This window comes from Lactuca sativa, chromosome 8 (assembly GCF_002870075.4).
Source record: "Lactuca sativa cultivar Salinas chromosome 8, Lsat_Salinas_v11, whole genome shotgun sequence".
Lineage (NCBI taxonomy): Eukaryota > Viridiplantae > Streptophyta > Magnoliopsida > Asterales > Asteraceae > Lactuca > Lactuca sativa.
In genome coordinates this window covers 92,715,442-92,741,034 of record NC_056630.2, presented here as the reverse complement: position 1 = coordinate 92,741,034, position 25,593 = coordinate 92,715,442, and the positions used below count along the sequence as shown (strand labels likewise).

Genomic DNA, 25,593 nt, shown 5'->3' with positions numbered 1-25,593 from the left:
TAAGTCACATTTATGAATCTTAAAACTCATAAAAGTTGGCAAAGGTTACAAAAATGAAGAGTCTAGTTCTAATTAAAAGGTGTTATGACTCCATAATTTGTCCTCAAGTTATGGAGGACCAAGAGTCTCTTCATTAAATAATAAATTAAAAAAAAAGTGTAACCTTAATTAATTCCATAAGTTATAAAATAAAGGAAAAGTTAATTCTTTTATTAGTTTAAAGTCTTCCATAACTTGTCCTCAAGTTATGGAACTTGAAGAGTTTTTGGATTAAAACTACTTTAAACACATAAGTTATGGAATTAATTAGTTTTGAATAGTTTCAAAACTTGCCCTCAAGTTTTGGAATTTGTAAAGTTTTCACTTATGAATACTTTAATTCCAAGTTAGCCCTTAGAATTTTAAAAGTTAAAATTCAACCCTTATACTTTATAATATTATAAGTTAATTATATATATATATATATATATATATATATATATATATATATATATATATATATATATATATATATATGTATAAGAGTAAAGTCAGTCTTACCGCTAGTACGCCTCATTCACGAAGCCGGTCTATAAGGTGGGTATAAGGTTGTTGTCTATAAAATGGCAACTTAATGGGTGTCCACTCTCACCCACCGCTTGCTTGACTGGTGGAGGGTCGTTAGCCGAACGGGTTTGACAGGACTAGAATTCTCCCTTCATTAAAAGTATTAATGATAATACTAAGTAACTAAACTCTTAATAATACCCAATCTTAGTTACTTAGGAAAAATGTGAATAAGGTGCTAACCCATGAAATTACACTTTACACTTTGTCTAAGTCGTTAGTGGAGCGTGTGTGGTTAACCGGCACACTAACTTGGACTTAACAAGGTAGGTAAAGGGTGACTTAATATTTATCATAGTATCGATGGAGCGTGTGTGGTTAACCGGCACATCGATTGAGGGGTAATTTATTAAGGGTACCAAGTGATTTGCATGGTTACTTCACACCTTGTTTTGTGATCCTCGGCATCCCAGTCACAAAACCTGAAGGGCACACTCGAGATTGAAACATGCCTTTGAAAAGTTCAATGAATCTCAAAGATCTAGGAGTTTCAAAACCAATTAAAACCTAATAATTCATTTCGTTTATCTTGGTGGAAATTGGTGAATCGTCATTCACCTACCTTCAAATATTTTATAGCTTGGATTACGGCATACCTCTTCTAAGTTATAAAATAGTTTGTTGGGTCCTAGCCTTAATATTTCATATTGGGTGTCATATTAAGGACTTTAAATCAACTATCTTGAATATCTCCCAAAAGATGTCTGTAATAGACACCTATGATCTTCCCAAATCTAGTGAAACAAGGTTTCCTAAATGAAGATGATGTCCTTTGGAAATCATACTTCTTTCACCTCCTCCAATTATTCTCCCCAGCCCACAAGTTCTTGAAAAGTTTAAGGTCACTCAAGCCCTATTGGCAAGGCAAGGTCTAGGTGTGAGCACATCTTGGAGATGTAGTCACATATTGACAAGCCGGGAGAGTTGGGTGTCAAAGTCTTGAGAAAGTTGGTGGTTCAATCACTTTCTAAGTCACATAGTGAGTTCCTTTGGGATACCTATGAAACAGACTATGACAAGACCCTTAACGATCTTATCTATTTGCTAAGATCAACTTCCTAAAACTTTATGGACATTGACAATGATGACATTGGATATCTAGTAAAGCATTCTCTTCCCAATGGAAAGGGATCGGCCATAGTCAACTCGGTTGACCAAATGGTAAAGAGAAAGGCTAAGTCTGTGATAGTCTCGTGTACCATGAAACAGACTATGACAAGACCCTTAACGATCTTATCTATTTGCTAAGATCAACTTCCTAAAACTTTATGGACATTGACAATGATGACACTGGATATCCAGTAAAGCATTCTCTTCCCAATGGAAAGGGATCGGCCATAGTCAACTCGGTTGACCAAATGGTAAAGAGAAAAGCTAAGTCTGTGATAGTCTCGTGTACCATTATCAAAGGGTCCATATGTTTATATTGCCAAGGGAAGGGGCATTGGTTGCGAAGCTGCCAAATTTACCTAAGGATGTTAAAGTCAATAAGTTTGACTCTACTTCAGGTAAAGACCACTATCTAACTCTGTTAAGTTTCTATTCTGAGATTCCTGATACATGATGTGATTGGGTCACATGGTGATGTTTTAAGAATCAAAGAAAAGTGAAGAAACTTAAAGAAAGAATATGCTGAATCTGATGGCTTAGATGGATTTCTATCGCATAGTTTGAAGATCGGATTCTTGAGCAAATTCTTAGGAGTTATGAGATATTGCTTAGGAATAGATAACAACAAGTTTTCATATGGATTGTAAGGATAAGTTTTTCCGCAAAGTTTTAAAATAAAAGAAAATTTTTTTGATTTTATTTATTTTAAAATATCCTTACAATGGCTTTTGAGGAAAAATTGTTGCTTATATGATTCCATTAAAAGCAAGAGTGGAAATATGAAATTGATTCTTTCATTTGTGGTAATGTCTAGATTTACCAAATAAGGAAAGATTCTCATCACCCAAGTTTCAATTGGACCGGAACTTGGAATCATGCAAGTTGTATAGCATGATGAATGAGAACTTTCAAGTTTTGGAAAATTAAGACTAATTACTCGGCCACATGGATGTGTGAGTCAAGTAAAGGACTAAGGGATCGAGTACACATTCTTGTGCACTGATTAAGTCCACCACAAAAGATTGATAAGACTATTCGTCATAGTTTACTAAAGCTCAGTAAATATGATTATACTTACAAGCTTAAGTGTAACTCTGAGACATTGGAAAAGGTTCCAATGTATGGCAGGGCGAATAAGAAGAATCAAATTAGGCAGAAGGATAAAAGTTTCTCATATCTGAAAAGACGGGAGAGTACTTTAGTATTAGTTTTGTGATCATCTTAATGATTAAGAAACCATATCAAAATTAGTTCTCTAAGGAAATCTTAGTGCATTCTTATGACTAAGAAGAGGAACTTGAATTGTTGAAATGGTTAAATCAAGAAGATGAGTCATACTTCGTTCCAATACAAGTCTTAGAGTCATACTCCAAGATTGTCATTTGAGTGACATGTCTTAAAGAAGGTTTAAAACACTTGTCAAATGTAAGAGTAAAAATTTTCTACTCTTGTACATTTGAAATTGGTAAGTTGTGATGTTTTGGATAAAACAAAAACCAACTTAGGCCAATTGTGTGAAGTGTTTGTCTTGATTAGAATCCACACTATCTCTTGGATATTTGACAAGGGAGTCTTATATGTCAAAAGGACAGTGGGAGTCTTAAAGGTCTTGAAAGTCTCAAGAAATAATCAAGAATAAAACCTGAAATTCTTCACTAGCACACGACTTGAGGTTTATAACCTATCGTGTTGACATATCTGTGCCCATTCCAGTTAAAGTTGGCTTTGCATATGAGTTCTTAGAGTTCTCAGTTTGTTGCATAACAACTTGGAAGCAATGGCAGGCCCTTGAGCTGCCAGGTGGCAAGAAGTTAAGATTGAGTTCAATCCATATGGTTTTGGATTTGTCATTATCTTTGTCTTGTGATTATGGTTTGACAAATTCATATGGGTAGGAACTCATACACCATATAAATCTAAGTGTCATAAGGTTTCTCTCCGATTCATGAAAATGATGGTGAGGAAATGCTTTCACTAAGTAGATTTTACGAAGATATCAATTGTGTTATTTGCATTTTCAAAAGTCGTTAGTGGAGCGCGTGTGGTTAACCGGCACACTAACATGGACTTGTGAGAAATGGCAAATGCCTAAGCAATTGAGACTATGATTACGGTATCCCTTTTCATGGTTCTTGAAATTGCTTAGACACACAGGTGAGCTATCTACGGAAAGGGTGTATGAATCTAAATTTTAGACTGTCCAGCTGATTTCTGAGTACATGTCAAAGCTAGTGAGAGCATAAGTGTTATGATAATGATAATCATGTTAGTGGGAGCATGATAATTATGATAAGTATTTCAAGTTAGCAATGTTAATTATAGAAAACAAAAGTTTCAATTGGGAAAAAGTTGTTTTGCTATAATTAAGGGAGAGGAAATTATGCTTCATCTCAAATCTATAAGCTTAGATCGTGAGGTTTTAATCATTTAGTCAAGGATATATATGAATTTCATGTTGGAATGGCTCAACATCAGGAAATTCTGTATATGGGTCCATTATTTGCGTTCTAAAATTCGATTATGATTACGGCATCCCTTTTCATAATCTGAATTATGAGAACTTGGCAAATTGAAATGGAAATATTATAGCAAAAGACTGGTTTAGTCTTTATGTAAGACATCATGAATCGTGTCCCATATGCTTCGGATATAGGATCGATTACATGTGCTATATTCATCCGTTCTAAAATTTTCCAAAATGCCTGGGGCATTAAGAAGGGAAAAGGTTTAGAACTAGATATGACTAAAAGGATTAAACAATTGTCGAGGACAATCTAAGGTTTACCAAAGATTGGTTACTCAAGGACAATTGGAAGTATAGTGATAATTCTGGAAGGACCATATTGACATAATCTGTAAGGAGGCAACTCTTGTTCAGAAGTGATAGTCAAAATGGAATCTGGAAATGTTTCAAAGTTAGAATTTTCAATCTGTGTAAGATTAAGGAAACTTAATGCAAGAAGGATATTTCAAGGAGTTGATCTCCTTTGGAATACTCTGTAATGATTGTTGCCAAGTCTTTGTGACTTTGTGCATAATCGTTACAAGAGGATCAATGCATATAAGTTTAGAATCTAACAGATTTCTGTAAATGGCATGAATTTGGAATTCTTGCATTTGCAGTAAGGATTTAGGAGTGTGAAAAGAGAATCATTGAAGTTATGTTCAATTGATCAAGTTCACAAAATAAAGATCATAGACAAACATAGTATGCATACTTGGTGTGTGGCATGACTAGTGTTTAAGAAAACATAGTGTACATGCTTGGAGCATGGGACAACTATTGTTTTAAATTCAAGAATAAAGTTGATAGCTGAAACAGTATACAATGAATAATGTGTAATCATATGGTGATAAATAAAAGGTGTTTTATTTATGTTCAAAGGGTTGATACCATATTGGATTCAATTATTATTGTGTTTTATTTTGCATGTTTTGACTTCCCGAATAAACTGGGTTATTCTTCCTGAATGACTAAGTTATTCAAACATCCACAGTCGGTCATATGTTGGAAGTAGATATGAATTAAGACTGTCATGGGTTGGCTTGTAGAGGTCTAAGGTGTTGGACAAAGGGCTACAACACTCATGAGTGCTCATAAGTTCTGAGTATTGGATTCAACCCGCGCTCATTGGAATCACTTCATGGATTTTATCACGAGTGATCATGAGACAATAATATCTTATATTCTTCAAACCTAGAGATATGAGTTGTTACTATGAGTTGGTTGTACATTGATTGCACGAAAACGCATTTGGTAACTCGGTGCTATAAAACGTGCCTTTGTGTATGATTCAACAAGTAGTAGAACAAGCCATATGAGTCGAAGTTTATCCATTCCTTTTACCTTCGGGATAAAAGCGATATCTGTGGGCCCCTCGATGATTTGATGATGACAAATGGAAGTGCTCGGCCGGGCCAGGACTGATTTGATTTGTTCAATTAGTCAGTCGTCATAAATCGGAAATCGGGAAACAACAAATGGACAGAGAGAATGATTATAATCCATGTCTCAGTCCATATGATATCTAGAATGGAGGAATATATGATCCCTTATCTAATGGACAAGTTCGTTGACAAGATCAGAGTTCGACAACAGCTTTAAGAGCTACGATTGCCAGTTAGGTTTGAAGTCATACGCAATAATAGTTTTAGACTTATCCAAGTGGGAGACTGTTGTATTAATGTCTAAGTCCATAACTATATTTGGTATGTACTTGACCCGACCCGGCATGGTCCATTTGGGTTGCACTTCACCGACACAATTTATATGGATAATCTTTTGAGAATAGTATGTTTATGATTAATATTAATATATTATAAGTTCTAATATATTAATATGGAATCATATTATTTAATTAGTATTGATCAAGAATTAATTTATAATTAATTAAGTGATCAAAAGGAACTAATTAAATATGGACTCTTATATATATGGAATGGGCCAAGTTCATTTAGGTTGGGCTAAGCTTTCATGGATAGTCCATGGAGTGTTTAACCCATGGATCATAGGAAATGAAAGGTCATGGGTATTAGGGTTTAACCCTAATCCTCCATACTATATAAAGATGTCTTTGGTTGGTGAAATAGGCACTAGAGTGTGGATACACTAAAGAAGGGCTAGCCAATTTCACTAGAGAGAACCAAGTAATCATATTCTCTAAAGTATTCCAAGGTGTCTTGGTGATTTGTGATTCCACTTGAGGCTTCCACACTATTGGGGCTAAGCTCTTAAAGCTTGAAGACATCAAGTTACATCAAGAGGTATGTATTCTATCTTGTTACATTCATAGTTTTTGTATGCTAGATTAGGATAATACCTTGGATGTTCTTATTTGCATGTATAATAGAGAAAACATAGATCCAAGGTATTTAGGGTTGCATGTACACTTAGGAAGTGTTAGAATGCTCAAAACCCAACACCAACTTCATTATCAAATGAACAGGTGAGACCTTTTTTATACAATGCATGAAAGGATATAATATTTCTTGCCATTTCTGGCGAATAACAACATTTATTCAAATCTAAATTTAACCCACTACTTAGCGACAAAGTATAAACTCCAATCTTGGTGACAAGTGTAACTTTCCTATTCCCCATGATTAAGTTTATTCTTCCTTGCTCCACATTCTCACTTCTTCTTAGTCCCTGTAAATCAGAACAGATATGAATACCACAACCGGTATCAAGGACCCAAGATTTAGAATGGGGTGAGTTATTAGAAATGATAGTGTAAATACCTGCATGGTTGGGTTTAACTTTCCCGTCCTTCACATCTTGCTGGTACTTTGGGCAGTTCCGCTTCCAATGTGCCTTTTCATGGCAATAGAAGCATTCAACCTCTTTTGGGTCAGAAGAAGGAGTGATGAAACCTTTCTTGGTTCCACTTGAAGAAGAGCCATCAAGGGTCCTAACCTTGGTACCCTTCGAAGAACTCTTTCTCTTTTTCCCTCGTCCTTTCCCGATTGCCAAGACAGGGGTGGAGTTGGTAGGAGTAGGAGTAGTTACAACTGCCTTACCCTTAAGACCACTTTCCGCGGTCTTTAAGAGTCCTTGAAGTTTGCTGAGAGTGACCTCTTCCTTGTTCATGTGGTATGTCATGCGGAATTGATCATAACATGAAAGTAAGGAGTGCAAAATGATATCTATTGCAAGCTCCTCAGGGAAGTTCACATTTAGCTTCAGCAAACGGTCCACAAATCTTTGCATTTTCTGCATGTGGCCCGTGATGGGTTCACCATCCTTCATGCGAGTTGTTATCATGGAGGAGATGATTTCATACCTCTGTTGACGAGCACTTTGATGGTATCTTTCCATCAAGTCTTGGTGCATCTCATAGGGGTAGAAATCTTCATAGGATTTTTGGAGATCCGCGGTCATAGTGGCCATCATGATGCATGCCACTTTGGTGGCATCCCTTTCATGTGCCCTAAACTCAACGATCTCTTGAGGAGTAGCAACTGTCTCATCAATCTCCTTAAGCTCCTTATCAAGGACATATTCCTTGTCCTCGTAGCGAGTAATCATTCTGATGTTTCTGATCCATTCATTAAAGTTGGATCCATCAAAAGTGACTTTCCCACACAAGTTCATAAGAGAAAAGGAGCCACTAGGATTAGAGCCAGAAGCAGCATTGTTTGCAGACATCTGATAAAAGAAGAAAGAAGGATTAGTTTAGATATAGAGATAGTACTTAATAAAACACCCAAATGTAGTATTAAGGCTAGGACCCAATCACAATATATTATACTTAGAAGAGGTATGCCGTAATCTAAGTAATAACATATTTGAAAGGTAGGTGAATGACGATTCACCAATTCCCACCAAAGTCGAAATATTAATAAATATTTAATTTGGTTCTTAGAAACTCCTAGATTCTTTATAGATTCAATGAACTTTTCAAAGGAATGTTTCAATATCGAGTGTGCCCTCCAAGTTTTGTGACTGGGATGCCGAGGATCACAACACGAGGTGTGAAGTAACCATGCAAATTACTTGGTACCCTTAATAAATTACCCCTCAATCGATGTGTCGGTTAACCACACACGCTCCATCAATACTATGATAAATATTAAGTCACCCTTTACCTACCTTGTTAAGTCGAAGTTAGTGTGCCAGTTAACCACACACGCTCCACTAACGACTTAGACAAAGTGTAAAGTGTAATTTCATGGATTAGCACCTTATTCACATTTTTCCTAAAGTAACTAAGATTGGGAATTTAATAAAACATTTAGTTACTTTATAATATTCATCATACTTTTAATGAGAATTTATAAGTCCTTGTCTTACCCGTTCGGCTAACGACCCTCCACCAGTCAAGCAAGCGGTGGGTTATAGTGGACACCCATTAAGTTGCCATTTTGTAGGCAACAACCTTATACTCACCTTATAGACCGGCTTCATGAATGAGGCGTACTAGCGGTAAGACGACTTTAATCTTATACATATATATATATATATATATATATATATATATATATATATATATATATATATATATATATATATATATATATATATATATATATATATATTGTTATTAACTTATAATATTATAAGTATAAGGGTTGAATTTTAACTTTTAAAATTCTAAGGGTTGGAACTAAAGTTGTTAATATGACTTTACTTGTTCCAAAACTTGAGGGCAAGTTTTGTAAACTTTCAAAACTTTTCATTAATTGTACTTATGAGTTAAATAGAGTAATAAAATGAAGACTCTTCATTTTTCTAACTCTTGTGTTCTTTTAATGGTTTTAATTCAAGTATGACTCTTGGTTTTCCATAACTTGAGGACAAGTTATGAACTCCATTAAAACACATTATGATCAAGAATTAATCTACCACATAGGTTACAAATAATTCCTATGATCATCTAAACATCATAAGATCAAGAACATGAATATGAACACTTTCATAAATCAAAAATTACACTTAAAACTTTGTAATTTTGATAACTAGTTGCTGTAAATGGATTAGCAAAGACATTACACCATCTAAAACAAGTTTTCAAGTACCAAAACAGTTTAGGGTAATGTTTGTAGTCCATTTTCAACAACTAAAGTTAAAAATCTGCACTCTGTGGCTCTTACTCGCCGAGTGCATGAACCTACTCGGCGAGTAGGTTGAAGATACACATGAACTCGGCGAGTCCCCCCATGAACTCGGCGAGTTCATCAGGCAGACAACAAGTTTTTCGACTTTTTCCAATATATTGCATCAAGTATCAAACAAACAAGCCTAGGCTCTGATACCACTGGTGGGTTTTGAGCATTCTAACACTTCCTAAGTGTACATGCAACCCTAATAAACCTTGGATCTATGTTTGTCTAAGATACATGCAAATAATTAATTTTCCAAGGTTCATATCCTAACTAGCATGGCATGGGGAACATAAATCAAATAAAGCTAGTAGAAATACTTACCTTGTAGTAGTAGTAGTTGATTGCTTGGAGTTTTAGAGCCTAGCACCAATAGTGTGGATGCCTCAAATGGAAATCACAAATCACCACAAACTTGGAACTTTGAGAGAATAGTCACTACTATCTTGAAATCGGCCCTCACCTCAACAAGTGTCAACTAGTGTGATTTCAAGAACCAAAGCCTCCTTTATATAGTGTGGTGGATTAGGGTTACTTCCATGTAAACCCTAATACCCATGTCTCTTCATTTCCATGAGATCCATGGGTTAAAGCTCCATGGAGTATCCATGGACTTTTCCATGCAAGCCTAGCCCATTCCAAATAAGCATTAGCCCACACTATATAAATATAGAAGCCCATATTTAATTAGTAATATCTTTGATCTCTAAATTAATCCTAGATTAATTATAGATCAATACTAATTAAATAATATGATCTTATAATAATATATTAGAAATTATAATATATTAATAAATCATAACTTGTACTATTCTCAAATATTATCCATAAATTGTTCGGGTGAAGTGCAACCCAAATGGACCATGCCGGGTCGGGTCAAGTACATACCAAATATAGTTATGGACTTAGACACTATATCTAACAGAAACCTCAGATCTAGACTATAGGAGGACTTGAGAGCGCAAAGATCTGAGCTTTATTGAGCTAGAGACAAGCTTGTGTGTATTTGACCCTTGTTGGAGTTTGTATTGGTAATATGAGCCTAATATGCCATGCATGAACGTAAAAGCTCACAACTTTACGTGACATTCGAGCCCTAGGAAGCTAGATCTAGAGTTTCGAGTTGTAGATCAGTAGATTTGCCTTTAAACGTCTGAATGAGAATATAGACTGAATAGACTTTGCTGAGTCAATGAGCTGACTCGATGAGTTGGATAGGGTTTTGCCCGATGAGTCTGGACATAGGTAACTCGACAAGTTGATGAGACAACTCAACGAGTTAAGGTGGATTTTTGCGACATTTCAGAGGAAACGAGGGGACTCGACGAGTCACAGTGATGCACTCGGTGAGTCGGGTCAACATGGACTGTTGACTCGATTGTTGACTTCTGTTGACTTTAGGGTTTGGTCAAGACAAGGATTATGGGGACCATGGAGGGGTAAAATGGTCTTTTTCACATTTCAAGAGTTCGAGAGAGAAAATAACTTAGTTTATTTAGATTCATGATTTAAGTGTTAATTGGAGATAATTATCCTGTGTGTTAAGCGGAGGCTAGTTCGAGATTCGTGTACGAGGTTATTTGCTTGCTTGCTTACGAGGTGAGTCTTCTCGCTATACTTACCTAGAGTGGTAACCTTTTTGTGACCAGAGGGTCTTATGTGCTTGTATTGAGTATTGTGATATCCTGCATTATGTCTTTGTGATTTATGTTGTGTATTATTCTGAGCTTACCGAGTTAGGACTGGAGGGTCCACCCGAGTTGTGGGACCGGAAGGTCCTACTAAGACACATTGACCGGAGGGTCTTATTTGAGCATGACCACGAGAGGCTAATGAGATGTGTGTGGTATTTTAGGCAACTCACTAAGCTTCATGCTTCCCGTGTTATGTGTTCTGTGTTTCAAGTACTTCTCAGGATCACGGGAAGGCGCCGACTTGATTGTACACACGAGTTGGAGATATCTTTTGGAGGATCCTGGAATGTGATTTAAACAACTTATGGACATGTGATTTTAATAATTCAACATTTTTAGATATTTTGAGATTTTATTGATGAGATTAAATGTGATTTTTAAATGATAATTCTGTTTGGAAATTTTCGGTGTTACATTATTTATTAAGATAGATTAGATAAAATTAATAAGCCGTCTAGTATAGATGAGTACAGTTCTCTGGTGAGTCTATATATAAAAAAGATTCGGTTTTTAAAAGTCAAATTCAATACATATTTAATATGTTACTGATATACAGATAATCGTTAATTAATATACATCATGATTTATTGTCATTTAATTTAATTTTTTTGAATTTTAAGAGAAAAAATGGTGAGATTGTCATGTGTCATTGGGAGAAAAAAAGGTTTTTTTATAAATAACTCTAGAAAAATGAAATGTGTCGAGATTTGTTTTTATTTATTAGGTAACTAGTTTATAACCCGTAGGAACCATAATTACAAAATTAATTAAACTTTCATAGTGAGAACTCAAAATTATTAATTAATTATTTTAAATAAATTATTAATTAGGAGATATTTTTTAGTTATATAAAATTATAATCGTTCATTTAAATAAATACGTGAAATTATATCACCTTATAATTTGTATTAATTCTATTTTAATTTTATTCCAATGTTATTAATTTAATGTAATTAGTGTGAGGAATTTAAACTTTAAAATTTGAATGAAAAATTAATAGGTTGACAAGTGGTATGCATTAATTAGGAGACCTGATAGGATGACACATGTCAAAAGGAAATTAAAACCATTCTTTTATTAGAATAGGGATATAGATAGATATATATATTTTCTTGTCGTTATTCAATATGATTATGTGATAACTATTTATTCAATTTATTTTAATCAATAATGTCTGGATTTTATTTATTTATTTATTTCTTGGTATTATTATTATTATTATTATTATTATTATTATTATTATTATTATTATTATTGTTGTTGTTTTCATGAAATGAAATCCTAGAAATTCTTCAATACAATCCTAAGCAAAACTTAAAATCAAATGTCAAAATGAGTTGGCCGAACAAAAATTTGCTACATTTATTTTGTAACATCCTATTTTAGATCGTCTGTGATTAGGGTTCGGGGGCTGCAAACCGAGCATGAGGGAGTCTCGGGGTCGTGACGAGTTGCTAGGATCTTAGGGCATCTCGTCACCTATCTGTGGGTTTGAAGTTCGTGGGAATCAGGGCTATGTCGAGGAAGCGATGACGGTTTGATGAGTTGGCAAAATAAGTCCTTTAGTTGAAAACGATGACAGCGAAGTACGCTGGGTGTACGAGTGTGTACACTTAACGTACTCATGCGTGTGATTTTTAAGCAGAGCCACCTAGTACGCTGGGCATACTAGGCCCAGAATGAAAACCCTAATCTAGGGTGAGTCCCCTATTTAAAGGATATGATGACCTCATTTCTCGCCATCATTCTCGGACAACAAACCCTAAGTGTGCCCTAACCCTTGTTTTAGAGCCTGTGTGTGAGTTTATAAGCCTTTGAGAGTTCTTTTTTGTTCTTGAAGAGAAGAGGAAGCCTTGAAGAATAAGGAGTTGGATTCCAAGCTTCTAGATCCGAGCATATTTGAGTTGGGAGCTTCTTATTGAGGTATAAAGCTTCAAACTTTACCTCTCTTTTGTTATGAGTATCTTAATGGAGTATTTTAGGGTTTTGTCCCAAAAAGGTGGAGACTTGATGAGATCTTGAACTCTAGATACTAGGACCAACCCCTTTTGAGCTTATAAGTGGTGTAATGTCATAAAAATCCACTCTTGGTCGTTGGAATCACTCCATGCATGAGTTATGAGCTCCTTGAGACAAAAGAGTGTATATTTTGAGGGTTGGTGAGCTTTTCAGCCATGCAAAGGTTTAAAGTCACTAACTTTATGGATTAAGAGACATTAGTGAGTCAGATCTAAGAAATAAGCTAAGGACTTAACGGGTTAAGACCAGAGGAATGGTCTAAAGCAAACTGAGCGTACGCTCGGCGTAAGATCCAGTACGCCCCGCATACTGGGTTGATGTCCCGATCAGTTTCATGCATGCGTGAGTATGCTGAGCATACTAAGAAAGGTATGCCCCGTGTCACTCCTCTGTAGGCATTTGGGCTAGACCTTATGTTGGACCTTAAGGGTGGCCTGAATCTTTGGGCTTGAGTGTTGGAGACTATAAGCAGGGAAAATATTATAATTATGTATTGGGCCCTTGAGTAGGGATGGTCACTTGGACTTGAGAGTCGGGACTCAGGAGAGCCCATTCATTATTGGGCCTTGTTGGGCCAAATGAGTTTCAGGGTGTTAATGGGCTAGTTAGTGAATTGCCTTTCTACCTAATGAGTGAGAGTTTGGACTTAGTTCCTAATTGAGTTAATTGTGGGTTTGACACAAAGTTAAGGTTCAGTGCGTAGCAGCAGCGTTAGGAGTTGTTCATCATCCGAGGTGAGTCTTCTCACTATACTTTACCTAGAGTGGTAATTATGTGTGACCGGAGGGTCTTATGTGCTTACATTGAGTATTATGTTATCCTGCCTTAAGTTGTATGATGTGCATTATGTCTTTGTGATTTATGCTATGCGGAGTTTACAGACCGAAACAGAGGGTCCAACGAACCATGGTACTGGAGGGTCCCACTAAGACACATTGACCGGAGGGTCTTGCGGAGATATAGCCTCGAGTGGCTAATGAGCTGTGTGTGTGGTATTTTGGGGGAACTCACTAAGTTTCGTGCTTACCGTGTTATGTGTTGTATGTTTCAGGTTTTCTCAGGATCGCGGGAAGGCACCGACTCAATTGTACACACCAGAGAAGGAGTTATGTTTTGAGGATCCTGGATTATTAATCAAACAATATGGGGATATGTTTTGTAAACTAAACAAATGAGATTTAGCGAAATGCGTTATGAAATTTATATGATTTTAAAATGAAAAATTTGTTTGGAAATTTCCGGCGTTACATATTTACCGGAAGAAAATCATTTGTTTATTAATATCATTGTAAAAGTTGCTGCAATTTTTGTAACTTTGCATCTTTTTGTCTAAAAAATAGTTCTACTACGATAATATAAGGATCCGTTTAACTCTTTAAATACTAAGATAATATAAGGATCCGTTTAAACAAAAAAGTTTTGTGTTTACTTATCTTAAAATAGTTTAAAGATGTTTTTAACAAAAACTAGTTGATAGCTACAAGTTGACAGTTGAATATGTGGTTTTTATTTATGTTGAAATGTATGGTAAAGTATTTGTTAACTTTTAACTATGTAAATTAGTTTAAAAAATTGTTAATATTCGAAGAAACTTTTAGTATTATTTTTATATCCTTATATCATTTAAAATTACATATATATATTTGTCTTAAACTATAAAGTTCACATCTGTATTCAAACTCATAATTTAATTATGTTTAAATTAATTTAATACTAAAATATTATCTAAAAATCAAATTTCCTTATAATTATACTAAAATACCCTCCTGAGAATTGTCTGGTCTTTAATAATCTTCAGCCACAATAACTTTGGTTTGGGATGGTTTTGCCATTGTAGGTACTGCATCCTGTTCATCTCCATAACACCATAATCAACAATCATGGTTAATTTTTTCCTATCAAGTGTTGAAAATACAAAAATAAAGATCAATTGGAGTTTGTAATGAGAAGAAACCAAGCTACCATTTCTCAGTTTTAACCTTTGAAATTCTAGCTGAGCCCCATTTGGTAAAAACTTTGATCATGTGGTAGTAAAAACATAAGTATGCAAGTTAAGGTTAAAAACTTAAAATGGAAACTCACCAACAATTTGCAAGAACCCTTGAAGAGTAGAAGAATATTACAACTTGAAACCTTATAAGAGAATTGTAACATCCCAATGATGAGGTACTTCTAATTTTGACCATATAATTGAATAATATTGCATATGGGTCCCTAAGTAAAAGAAAGAGTGCAAAAGGGCCCATAGTGAAATTTTGGTAATTCTAGACTTTGGGGAGTACGCTGAGCGTATGTGTGTATAGTAAGCGTACTAGGGTGCGCCTTAGTACGTTGAGCGTACACCTCGTACACAGGGCGTACGTGAGAATCATGAAAACCCTAATTTTTAGGGTTTGACTCATATTTAAACCTCATTATAGCCTCACATTTCATTCTTATCCAGCCTCCTTCTGTGAAATCGACCCCCAAGCAAACCCTAAGAGAAAGAGAGCATTTTGGAGCCTTTGGAGTGATTATAAATGTGCTTGAAGAATATGAGAATGGTGTGGAGAGCTTGGAGTTTGGGAATCACTTTGGATCTGAAGTTTTCTCCTTGTTTGCAACCTCCAGGAGGTATAAAGCTTGCAACTTTATCACTCCATCTTGTAGATCTAGACTTTTGTTCTTTTAAGACACTTTTTGGTCCCAAAATGGTGATTCTTGAGCATGACATGTTATTGACCCAATAAGTCGTCCTTTCAAACCTTAGGGAGGGTCTTACGTCATAAAAAAGGTGGTGTTATAAGAATATGTATTGTAAAAGTCTCAAAGCAATTGGGGGGGGGGGGGGGGGGGAGAGATAATTATTTCATTTTCTATTTATTTTTAAATTAAAATAGTATTTGAAAATTAAAAAAAATATAAAAATGAAAGTAAAGGGTATAATCGTTATTTTAAGTTTTTTTGGACTAAAAACACATAAAAAATCTTGATTTTGGATTTTCTATGCAAGTAAATTTTTTTTTGGATCTTATCCAAAGTTTTTTTGAATACCATAGGGACTAATCTTGCAGTTTTGTCTTCCAAAAACGCTAAACTTATATCGTTGATTAATTTTCAAAAGCATAGAGCTACTTTCACAAAATATTTTACACAAATAAAATCCATACCATTTTGTTAGGTATGACTCTTAACGATTATAAGTTGTTATAAACAAGTTTCAATTTTATAATTATAAAATAGAACTTCGTAAGATGTACAACATACATAGTTGGTGTGTACATTTATTTTGGAGGGAGGATCGCAAAATATCTTAAATTTGATACTTTGATTCCCCGTTTTTGGAGCTCGCAAATCACACTATACATGAGAAAGTGAAGAAGGGGGAAAAGTGAAAAGCAAGACATGGATGAAACAGAGTTTCTGAACTCAAGCCCGACAGAGAAGAAGGGGAGGAACAAGTTTCCATTGCTGAGGTATGAAGAACTGCCGGAATATATGAAGGATAATGAGTACATCTTGAATTACTACAGAGCTGAATGGTCTCTTAAACACGCCTTCGTTTCCTTGTTCTTATGCCACAATGAATCTCTTAATATCTGGACGTAAGTGCTCTCATCTTCTCACTTTCTCGATCTGACATTTTTCCTTTTCAATTTTCACCATTAATTGGGGAAACAGTTCGTAATTCTCTCTTATCTCGTTGTCATGATATGATTCGACATATACATGTTACAATCATTGCTTAGTTTTGTTCGAATATTGCTGCTGATTTTAGGAAAAAACGTCATGATTTTCTCTTTCATCGATAGATGATCCCTAGATATGTTACGTTATCTTCGAGATTTACTATTAATTTTAGGGGAAAAGTTCGTAATCTCTTCTCCAACGCGTGTGTGGATCGATCTAAATTCTCAGGTTACGATTTTAAAGGATAAGTTGATTCTCTCCCTCGATTTCATCAAAGCGTGTATACTGTATACTGTATATATCATCAAGATCATGAAAAATTCCCCTACTATTTCATTGTTTTTTTTGGATGAATTATCTTAAAACTATCTATAATCTGTATTCATCAGAATGTGTATATACAATCGGATCATGTGAGATTTTCCCATAATTTTATTATCTCTAGAAGGAAAAAAAAAATCAACAAAAATTGGGGTAAGGTTGGTGCAAGTTGCAACACCCACCTATATTCAACCTGTCAATTTTTATTTCAAGTTTGGATTCAATATTTTAGAATTAAAAACTAATATAAATCGTTGTAACATTATCCATACAGATAATATGTTCTATGTTTTTTTTACCCTATAGGATACAACCCACACATTTTTTATTGATAGTAACACATTGAATTTTGTATATGCAGTCACGTGATTGGATTTGCTGCGTTTTTGGTACTCACAGTTGCAAACTTGACAAAATTTTATCAAGTGGCCGACTTCATTAACCTTTCCAAATGGTACTACTTACTAATTATTATTCGGCTTATATACATATCATAATCTAGACATTTAACCATTAATCAAATTTCAAGATATTTATTCCCAAATAAAAATATTGTTTTTATTATAATATGTTATTATTTTTTCTAGGGTTTTTCCATCGGATACGGGTACACCACCACCGCTAATAGACACACCACGTTGGCCATTATTTGTCTTTTTATGTGGTTCAATGTTTTGCTTCGTATCAAGTAGCTTATGCCACCTGTTCTCTTGTCACTCACAACACCTAAACTGTCTACTGAGTCAGTTAGATTACATCGGAATAGCAGTTATGATCATCACCTCATTTTTCCCTCCAATATATTACCTCTTTCAATGCGACACCATATGGCAATACGTCTACCTTACAACAATATCCATAATCGGTGTTTTAGCAGTCATTATACTTCTTTCCCCTAAACGAACACGTGGGAAATACCGATTCGTTCGGACAATAATTTTTGTGGCAATGGGTCTTTTTGGGGTAATTCCTATGATCCATGCTACCATTGTCAATTGGAACGTGCCTCAGAGGAATATAACTTTAGGGTTTGAATCTGCTATGGCTTTTTCGTATCTGATAGGTGCTATGTTTTATGCTACTCGGGTACCTGAGAAGTGGAAGCCTGGTTGGTTTGATTTAGTTGGGCATAGTCACCAAATATTTCATGTTTTTGTTGTGATGGGTGCATTGGCACATTATATTGTTGTAATTATATTGTATGAGTATCGTCGACGTAACGGTTGTAACTGATTTTAAATATTTGTATTATGCAAAATTTCGTTATAGCTTGTTTTAGACACAAATTATATTTTTATATTTTTGTATAATCATAAAGCAATCAAAAATCAAGACATTAATGTTTATTTTGTTTGTATTGTTTTACTCTAATATCCTTATAGTCATCTTTGTAAATGGGTTGAAATGTTGAAATCATTTTTAAATTTAAATAGGGATTGAGATTGTGATTGAAATTGGGGTTAAGATTGGAATTGGGTTGGAAAGAAATTTGAATTTTTAAAACAATGGCCCTTTCTCTCTTCTCGACTTGTTGTTGCTGAGTCCACGATGCAGTGTTCGTCGAGTCCACGTCACCACTTTGTTAAGACTAAGCAAAAGGTTTAGGTTGATTGATCACATACAATACTTTTAAGAATCAATCCTTTTTGAGTAGTACAACCACCATTTGCAAGTATCTACATATCAACAACATTGAACAAAACAAATATACTTTTTAAAGGAGTATTCTTGTTTAGATAAAATTCCTATAAAGGTGGTTCACCATGTGGTAAATATACAAAGACATTTTTGTCTTGTGTTTACAAGTGATGCTGTGTTACCTTATTATAGCCATCCTAATTGAAACCTTAAGGATTTGAACTTGGATCTCATGTGGGGATGAGTTTACTAAATATTATCAAGTGAGCTACCAAGTGATAGTTAGTAGTAAAGTCAAATTCGTTGACTATAAAACAAATTAAGATATTCATTTTCTCAAAAAGATTTTCTTTTTGTTTGACGGGTGACCAACGAGCGTTGACAAACATGATCCATTAAATCACTTGTGATAACATATAAAGAACAACATCTATATATAAATCCTCTTACATCATTTTCATCATATATATAGATAACAATACCAGCCTCTTGATATTGTAAATATTTGAAAGATAACAAAGTCTAACTATTTGCCAAATATAACTTTCTGATCATCAAAATAACAACCCATAATGGTTTATACTATATGATTGCAGAGTGAAGAAATAACTCTGCATATTGAATAAATACTTTCTGCTACAAAATTATATCGTGAATATCTCATTTATGAATTCAAGAAATATCATGAATATCTTATTTTATGAATTTGTTATCGAGAAAACCTAATTTATGAAAGATGAAGCAACAAGATTGAACAAAAATATGTTTTCAAAAAGATAAAATCACATGCTATACATAAAAAGATCTCAATAATTTATGGAAAATAGAATTTCATGAAGTATTTATGGAACCTAAATAGTAAAAGTTTCATACTAAGTGAAGAGATCCTTTAGGTAAAAGATGTTTCTTTTTTAAGGAGTTGAGAGTTTAAGTTGGATGATTATGAGTAGATTTAAAAGGTAGGTGTTAACTCTTAAAAATAGATAAATCATTTTTCGAAATAAATTTTTAAAAATAGATGTAAATCATTTTGCGATAATTTGCGATTTGTGTGTGCACCCGGTGGCTTTAGCTCGATTCAGATCCGACCCATATTCAGATGCCCTACCCGACTCGATCGCAAGCAAACATTCTCATTTGAAAACAAGTTTTGGAACTAAACAGCTCGAAGAACACACAGGCAGCTCTCGATACCCAGAGATTTGCTGCTTCTTCGTTTGTGATTGTAGAAATGGAGGAAAATATCAATAACGGAGTTGAAGAACAAGAATCCGCAAACCATGAACCGACGTCTGTACCTGTTCTCAATCCATCAATACCGTCCGGCGAGCAGACTGTTTGGGCCGACGTTGCCTCCCTTCTCGATTCGGCTTGTAATGGTAATAATCGACACTCTCTTCGAAACCCTAGGTTTGCGTTTCAACATGAGGAACAGCTATAAAAATAGGCTTGAACAACGTACAATCACTAATGAATAATGATGAGTGATAGGGGGTTAATAACGGTCATGTATTTTGGATGGTTACTTTGTTTCAGTTATTGATTTTATCGATTGAGATGAATTATACCTCTTTTCGACGTAGCTAACTTAAGTTTGGAAAGTGTAATTCTGTATCAGGTAACCAAATTTTCTGTATCATCACAGAAAATTTGAGTGAAGATAGGTTTATGTATATGTGAGGCTTGGATTTTTATTGCTTACATTAAGAAGAACGATTGCAAATAACTAACTGAAGCATTTTGGCACATCAACAGATCTTCAAGATGGAGAACTCATTCATGGAGATAATTTTAATCTTTTTGCAGCCATGTCTGCTTTGGAGGTAATGACTCATTACTATTGTAGTACTTCGGTACTTCCATTACACATATATGATATATCTCTTTGTTAATGGTTCCTGTCTTCAGTATTTGAGATTATGCACCAAGTTTTCCTACTTGCTTTGATTTTCTTTTGTGTGATTGATTTGATAATGATTCATGCTTATATCTACTTTTATTAGATAATGGACCCAAAGATGGATTCAGGCATTGTCTGTAGATATTATTCAGTTGATGAAGCCATTGAAGATGGTGCTGCACCTATCCCCTTGAGTCTTAACAAAACTGTAGATGTTCATTGCATGATCGATGTCATGGATCATATGCTTTCATGTGAGGTACTGTTTAATATTCTAACTCCTGCTGCTTTCATCATGTGATCTATAGCTAATCCATATAATGAGGGTATTTTGGTCTTCTCATTGTTTGGCAGGCGACATGGCACAAGGGTCATTCACTGGCACAAACTATTTTTTCTTGCATTTATCTTTTGAGACCTGATAGAACATCATCACATGCATTGCTTCATTCTTACTGCACAGTAATTCGTTCAACATGCAATGCGGTTATTTCAGCTGTTTCTGATTCACGCACACATGAGGTGAGGAATTTCCAAAAAAAAACTTGTTTATTTATATTTTTCATGTTACATTATTCTTTTTTACTTTTATTTCAGGAAGAAGATCTGTTTACTATCACATCTGGTCTGCCATTGAAAAGAGATGGTGATGAAAAATGCTTATCCATGCTAAATGTTATAGAAGAAACCATTTCTCGCCAGTTACATGCTTGTAAATCTCCATCACATAAGAAGAGATCAATAGAAGGTAGGTTTATTCAAAACTAGGTATACTTTATTTTTTTATGCATGTTTATATGTAGTCCGCTTCTATCAGGGTAGTAGAGTAGTATAGGAATAGTCTAGGTACTAGCTTCCTGTTGGACTTGGGTATTGTTGTTGATATATTGTTTGTTTTCTTGATTTTTGCATTTAAATTTCAAGAAATTACTTGTATTGCAGACATAGAGCCATTACAAACAAATCTTGATCTTGAAGAAGGATATTGCAAAGCTGTGTTATGTCGTTTGCGCTTTCGTAAGGTCTTACCCTGTGTTTTTTTTTTCTACCTCTTTCATGGATCTTGTGAGTTTCTGCTATATGCACATAAGTATTATTTATAATATATGACAATCTACTAACATTAATTTTTTTTTGGTTGAGTTCAGCATTTTTACCATGTCCTGGTATGTTTGAGGCGACCTCAAGGAAGAGGATTGGAATTAGCAAGAAAACATATAGCCTCTTGCTTAGTAGAGCTTGATAGCATTCTTAAAACAGAAGAATTTTTAAGGGCTAACAACCGGAATGGAATGTGGGAGGATGGAATGGAATCTGAAGATAGTACTACTGCTTCTGGTTGTCAACCAATCGGGTTTGATTCCACTTTAAACAGTAGATTATCTGCTCCAACACCTCCCCGTGCAATCAAAGTTTTTTGCTGGAAGAAAGTATGCTATAGAAAAAGACCCTTTTTTTTTTTTATTTTTCTAATTTTCTTTTTTTAAAGTTCTAAATATTTTATTTACTTTTACAGGCTGTTGAATATTTTCAAAAGCTCCTTCATGATTTGGATATTGTCTGTTCACATCCCATAGACCCGTTGCATGAAGGTGCTTTGCGATTTGTTGTAGAGTTTCAGAAGTTGCAACCTGATTTAGTTGCTAGATCTCATTTACAGGTAGCTATGATATTTTAGTTGCTCTATTTAAAGATTTTATAAAGTTATATATTTTGCCAATTCTATGGTGTTTTTGTTTGTGAAATGGACGGAATTGAAGTCTTTCACATCCCTTCAAATTCCATATTATATGGATTTCACGATTCCTAGGAGTGGGTGGAAGGAATTCAATTCCGGTCTTCCTTTTTTGTTAAAAGACCAAAATACCCTAACCAAGGGCGTGATAGATTACAATCTCCTCATATTCGAATTCCTTCCAAAAACATTCTGCTAAACAAATGTCCCCTTAATGGCATTCATATCAAAGTAAAAAACTCTATATATGATGACATTTTGTCCTCAAATACAATAATGATCAATTTATGTTTATTTTTTTTTACTTTTTAACTCTCATTCTGAAACTAATGAACAGCTTCTACTAGTTCAAGATGGGAAACTCTTTGGGCGTGATCCTATCTTCACTATGATTTGTAAAGCTGCTGCAGTACCAGAACTTGCAAAAAACCTTGATATACAGAAAAACGAGTCTTTTGTACATCTTTGTCAGGTGAATATTTTCATATGGATTAAACTTCTTATTATTAACATATTGAAAATCTATTCCATGATTTATATGTGTTTACTTAATCATCCTAACATATGATTATTGCTTTTTCTTGAAAAAGTTGGCGATAACTTTGCTTAAAATTTTGTGTACAAATGCTGCTTGGCAAAGACGTCAACTTGGGAAAGTTTTACAAGATTGGCGTATCATACACATGCAGGTGTGTAAGTGTAATTAATAATTTTCATTTACAGTATGATGTTGATATTTACTTAAGTGACAAACCTTTTTTGTTGTACATTAAATAATAAATTACAGATCTGAGTATCGAAACAACGTTTTATGATTATTGCAAAAATTAGTTATTCTTACTTTTCATAAAAATGGGTTTGGTGTGTGACCAGTATATGAAAACATTACAACACTACAAATTCTTAAACTTCAATCCAAACCAATTTTCATAAATAATTTACAAAAACAGATTTAATATATATGAACTTGTGTTGAAGTTTAAATTTTTGTCATATATTTAAGATATTGATATTTACAAGTTTCAGTTTATTTTAAGAAATAGTATTGGTCTATAATCATATTCAAGAAAGACATTAGTATTTGCAAAAGTCAAGAAAAAAATATGAACATAACGTGTGTGTGGGCCAAGGACAGAATGATCATTTTAAAAGTTCAATAATTAAAAAACTTTTACTTTTTAAGATGATTAAAAATAAAATGTGTCGTGAGTTAGCAAATAGTTTAAAAAATAAAATTAAGAGAAAGTTACAAATATGGTCCCTGTTGTATGTGTATTTTTTCAGTACTTTTGGTCCGAGAGCAAACTGGTCAACTTCAAATAAATTACCAGCTGGTGTAGACGTAGTTAGATTTAATGATTCAGGGACCCAATCAAAATAATATGGACCAAAATTGTAAACCAAAACCGCAAAAAATGCTAAACTCAGGGACCAAAGTTGTAACTTAGTCATTAGTTTATTACTTTTCTTCCCTCTGTAATATCCGTCTTTATCATTAATAACCTTTTTTACAATAATCATGATTATGGCTTAATGGTTTTATTTTCTCCAATAGCTAGAGATTGCTCTTAGAAAGGAGTTTGAAGAAAGCTCAAGCACTTCACTTGATGAAGTATGTGTTATTAATTTTGTCATTCTGCTTAATGCTTATTTATACAACCAATTCAATTTCACTTTATTTTTATAATATCTGTTTTGTAGAATTTATGCATGAAGATTTACAAAAACATCCTTAATTGGGTTGAGGAACAAACCTATTGGATAGCTTTTCGTTTCCTCATATTGGGTTTTGAATTGGAGCTTTATGCCCCTAGTGAATACTGCATGGTTTATTGGTATATATATGTTATCTTAATCAAACTTGGTGAAAAAATGCATCTCAGAATGATCACAAACAGTGAAACCGGTCAGTATTATTTAGATATATATAAATTCTTCTATTATTTTGGTTAAAGAACATTTTAAAATTTTTTTATTTTCTTTTACTTTGGAAACTTATTAAGAATTTATACGCCAGCTAAGCGAAAAGGAAAGAAGAAAAGGGAGTCTATGAAGGATGTGGCAAGGGAACCTGCAATCCCACCTGCAGTTTTGTTGCTTCAGTGCCAAATATATCTTGCTGAAGGCCTCACATTGGTAGCACATTTTGCTTGGTTTTTATACATTTTTATTTGCAAATTATTCACATTTTTTTACTTTTTTTTTTTGTAGATGATTTCTGCTTTGAGAAATGAACATGGAGTTTTTCAGTGTCGTGGACCATTCAATAGCGAGCAAGAGGTTACTCAATTTTTTTAAATAAATTTTAATTGGATTTTTAATGATGGAATGATTAAATACACTTTTTTTTTTATATATTTTATTTTCAGAGATTTATTCAGCATTTTGAGCTGTTACAAAAAGCTTGCATTCCTGATCACGTCTCATACTACACGTTTAGAGACTACACTGCCCATTCACAGTTCGATGTGGGTCCCACTTAGTACAAGTTTTTATTTTTATTTTTCAGTATAACAATTGTTTAATTTTATCGTTAAATGCTTCTTTCTTCCTTGACAGACCCTGATCATGTGCAATTACTTCAAAGAAGCCCAGAGGATTGCAAAGGAACTGAGGGGTAGTTTCGTCAATGACAAAAACAAGTTGACAGAACTAAGACACATAGAGCAAGTTGCAGAACACAATGGTATTGCTCTTAATCTTGTGAGTCGATTAGGGTCTCTTGATCCATCACTTAAGGTTTCTTTTGAATTCAATCATCATCCACACTTTGCAACTGCTGTTGTCAAGAGATCTTGATTTTTTTTTTTCATTTAATTTTTTTTCTTCATGAAATTCGATTGTTTTCTAGTTTTGCAAATAGGTTTTCGCAAACATTTAATGTCATTTTTTCTTCCATCAAAGGTGAAGCTCCCTCGATTCATGTATAATTTTTCCTCTTGTTATGAACCATGTAATATAAACTCGATTTATACAAAGATTTTGGTAGTCTATTATTATCACAATAAATTGCTATATTCCATCAAGTTATCATCATTAATTAAAAATATATGTTGATAGTTGTCTATTTTAGGATCATAATTAGATCCGAAAAAGTTGGGTCATTTACTTTAGTTTTCAACACAAAAGTGTTGCTTAGATTTGTGGTGTTTAGGTTGCTAGACACATCATCAACCAAATGACAAGGAAGGTATGAAGATAGGATTGGTTATTTAGGCATCGTTGTTTTGTTAGTTATGTGTTGCATTATGTGAGAGTTTGGCCCATATTACTTTAGGATCTAGACTGATGTTAACGAG

At 34.1% G+C, this 25,593-nt stretch overlaps 2 protein-coding genes across 3 annotated transcripts; both read left to right on the top strand.

Annotated features, from left to right (window-relative positions):
• The first annotated feature begins 16,274 nt into the window (after positions 1-16,274).
• Positions 16,275-18,367, top strand: LOC111878251 (heptahelical transmembrane protein 1). 2 transcript variants are annotated; one of them, XM_042897589.2, is made up of 4 exons: positions 16,275-16,615; positions 17,383-17,475; positions 17,609-17,984; positions 18,085-18,287. In XM_042897589.2, the coding sequence occupies exons 1-4, from the start codon at positions 16,416-16,418 to the stop codon at positions 18,142-18,144; spliced, it is 729 nt and encodes a 242-aa protein (XP_042753523.1). In that variant the 5' UTR covers positions 16,275-16,415; the 3' UTR covers positions 18,145-18,287. The 2 variants fall into 2 exon arrangements, with proteins under 2 accessions (XP_042753523.1, XP_023730527.1); XM_023874759.3 differs by having other exon boundaries at positions 17,609-18,367.
• A 1,411-nt stretch (positions 18,368-19,778) lies between these two features.
• LOC111878250 (uncharacterized) lies at positions 19,779-25,285 on the top strand. Its single transcript, XM_023874758.3, has 16 exons — positions 19,779-20,038; positions 20,415-20,482; positions 20,663-20,818; positions 20,914-21,081; positions 21,157-21,307; positions 21,502-21,581; positions 21,708-21,989; positions 22,076-22,219; positions 22,632-22,766; positions 22,885-22,983; positions 23,850-23,906; positions 23,996-24,200; positions 24,312-24,430; positions 24,506-24,574; positions 24,664-24,762; positions 24,854-25,285. Exons 1-16 carry the CDS (start codon positions 19,891-19,893, stop codon positions 25,091-25,093), a joined length of 2,220 nt encoding a protein of 739 aa, XP_023730526.1. The 5' UTR covers positions 19,779-19,890; the 3' UTR covers positions 25,094-25,285.
• The last annotated feature ends 308 nt before the right edge of the window (positions 25,286-25,593 follow it).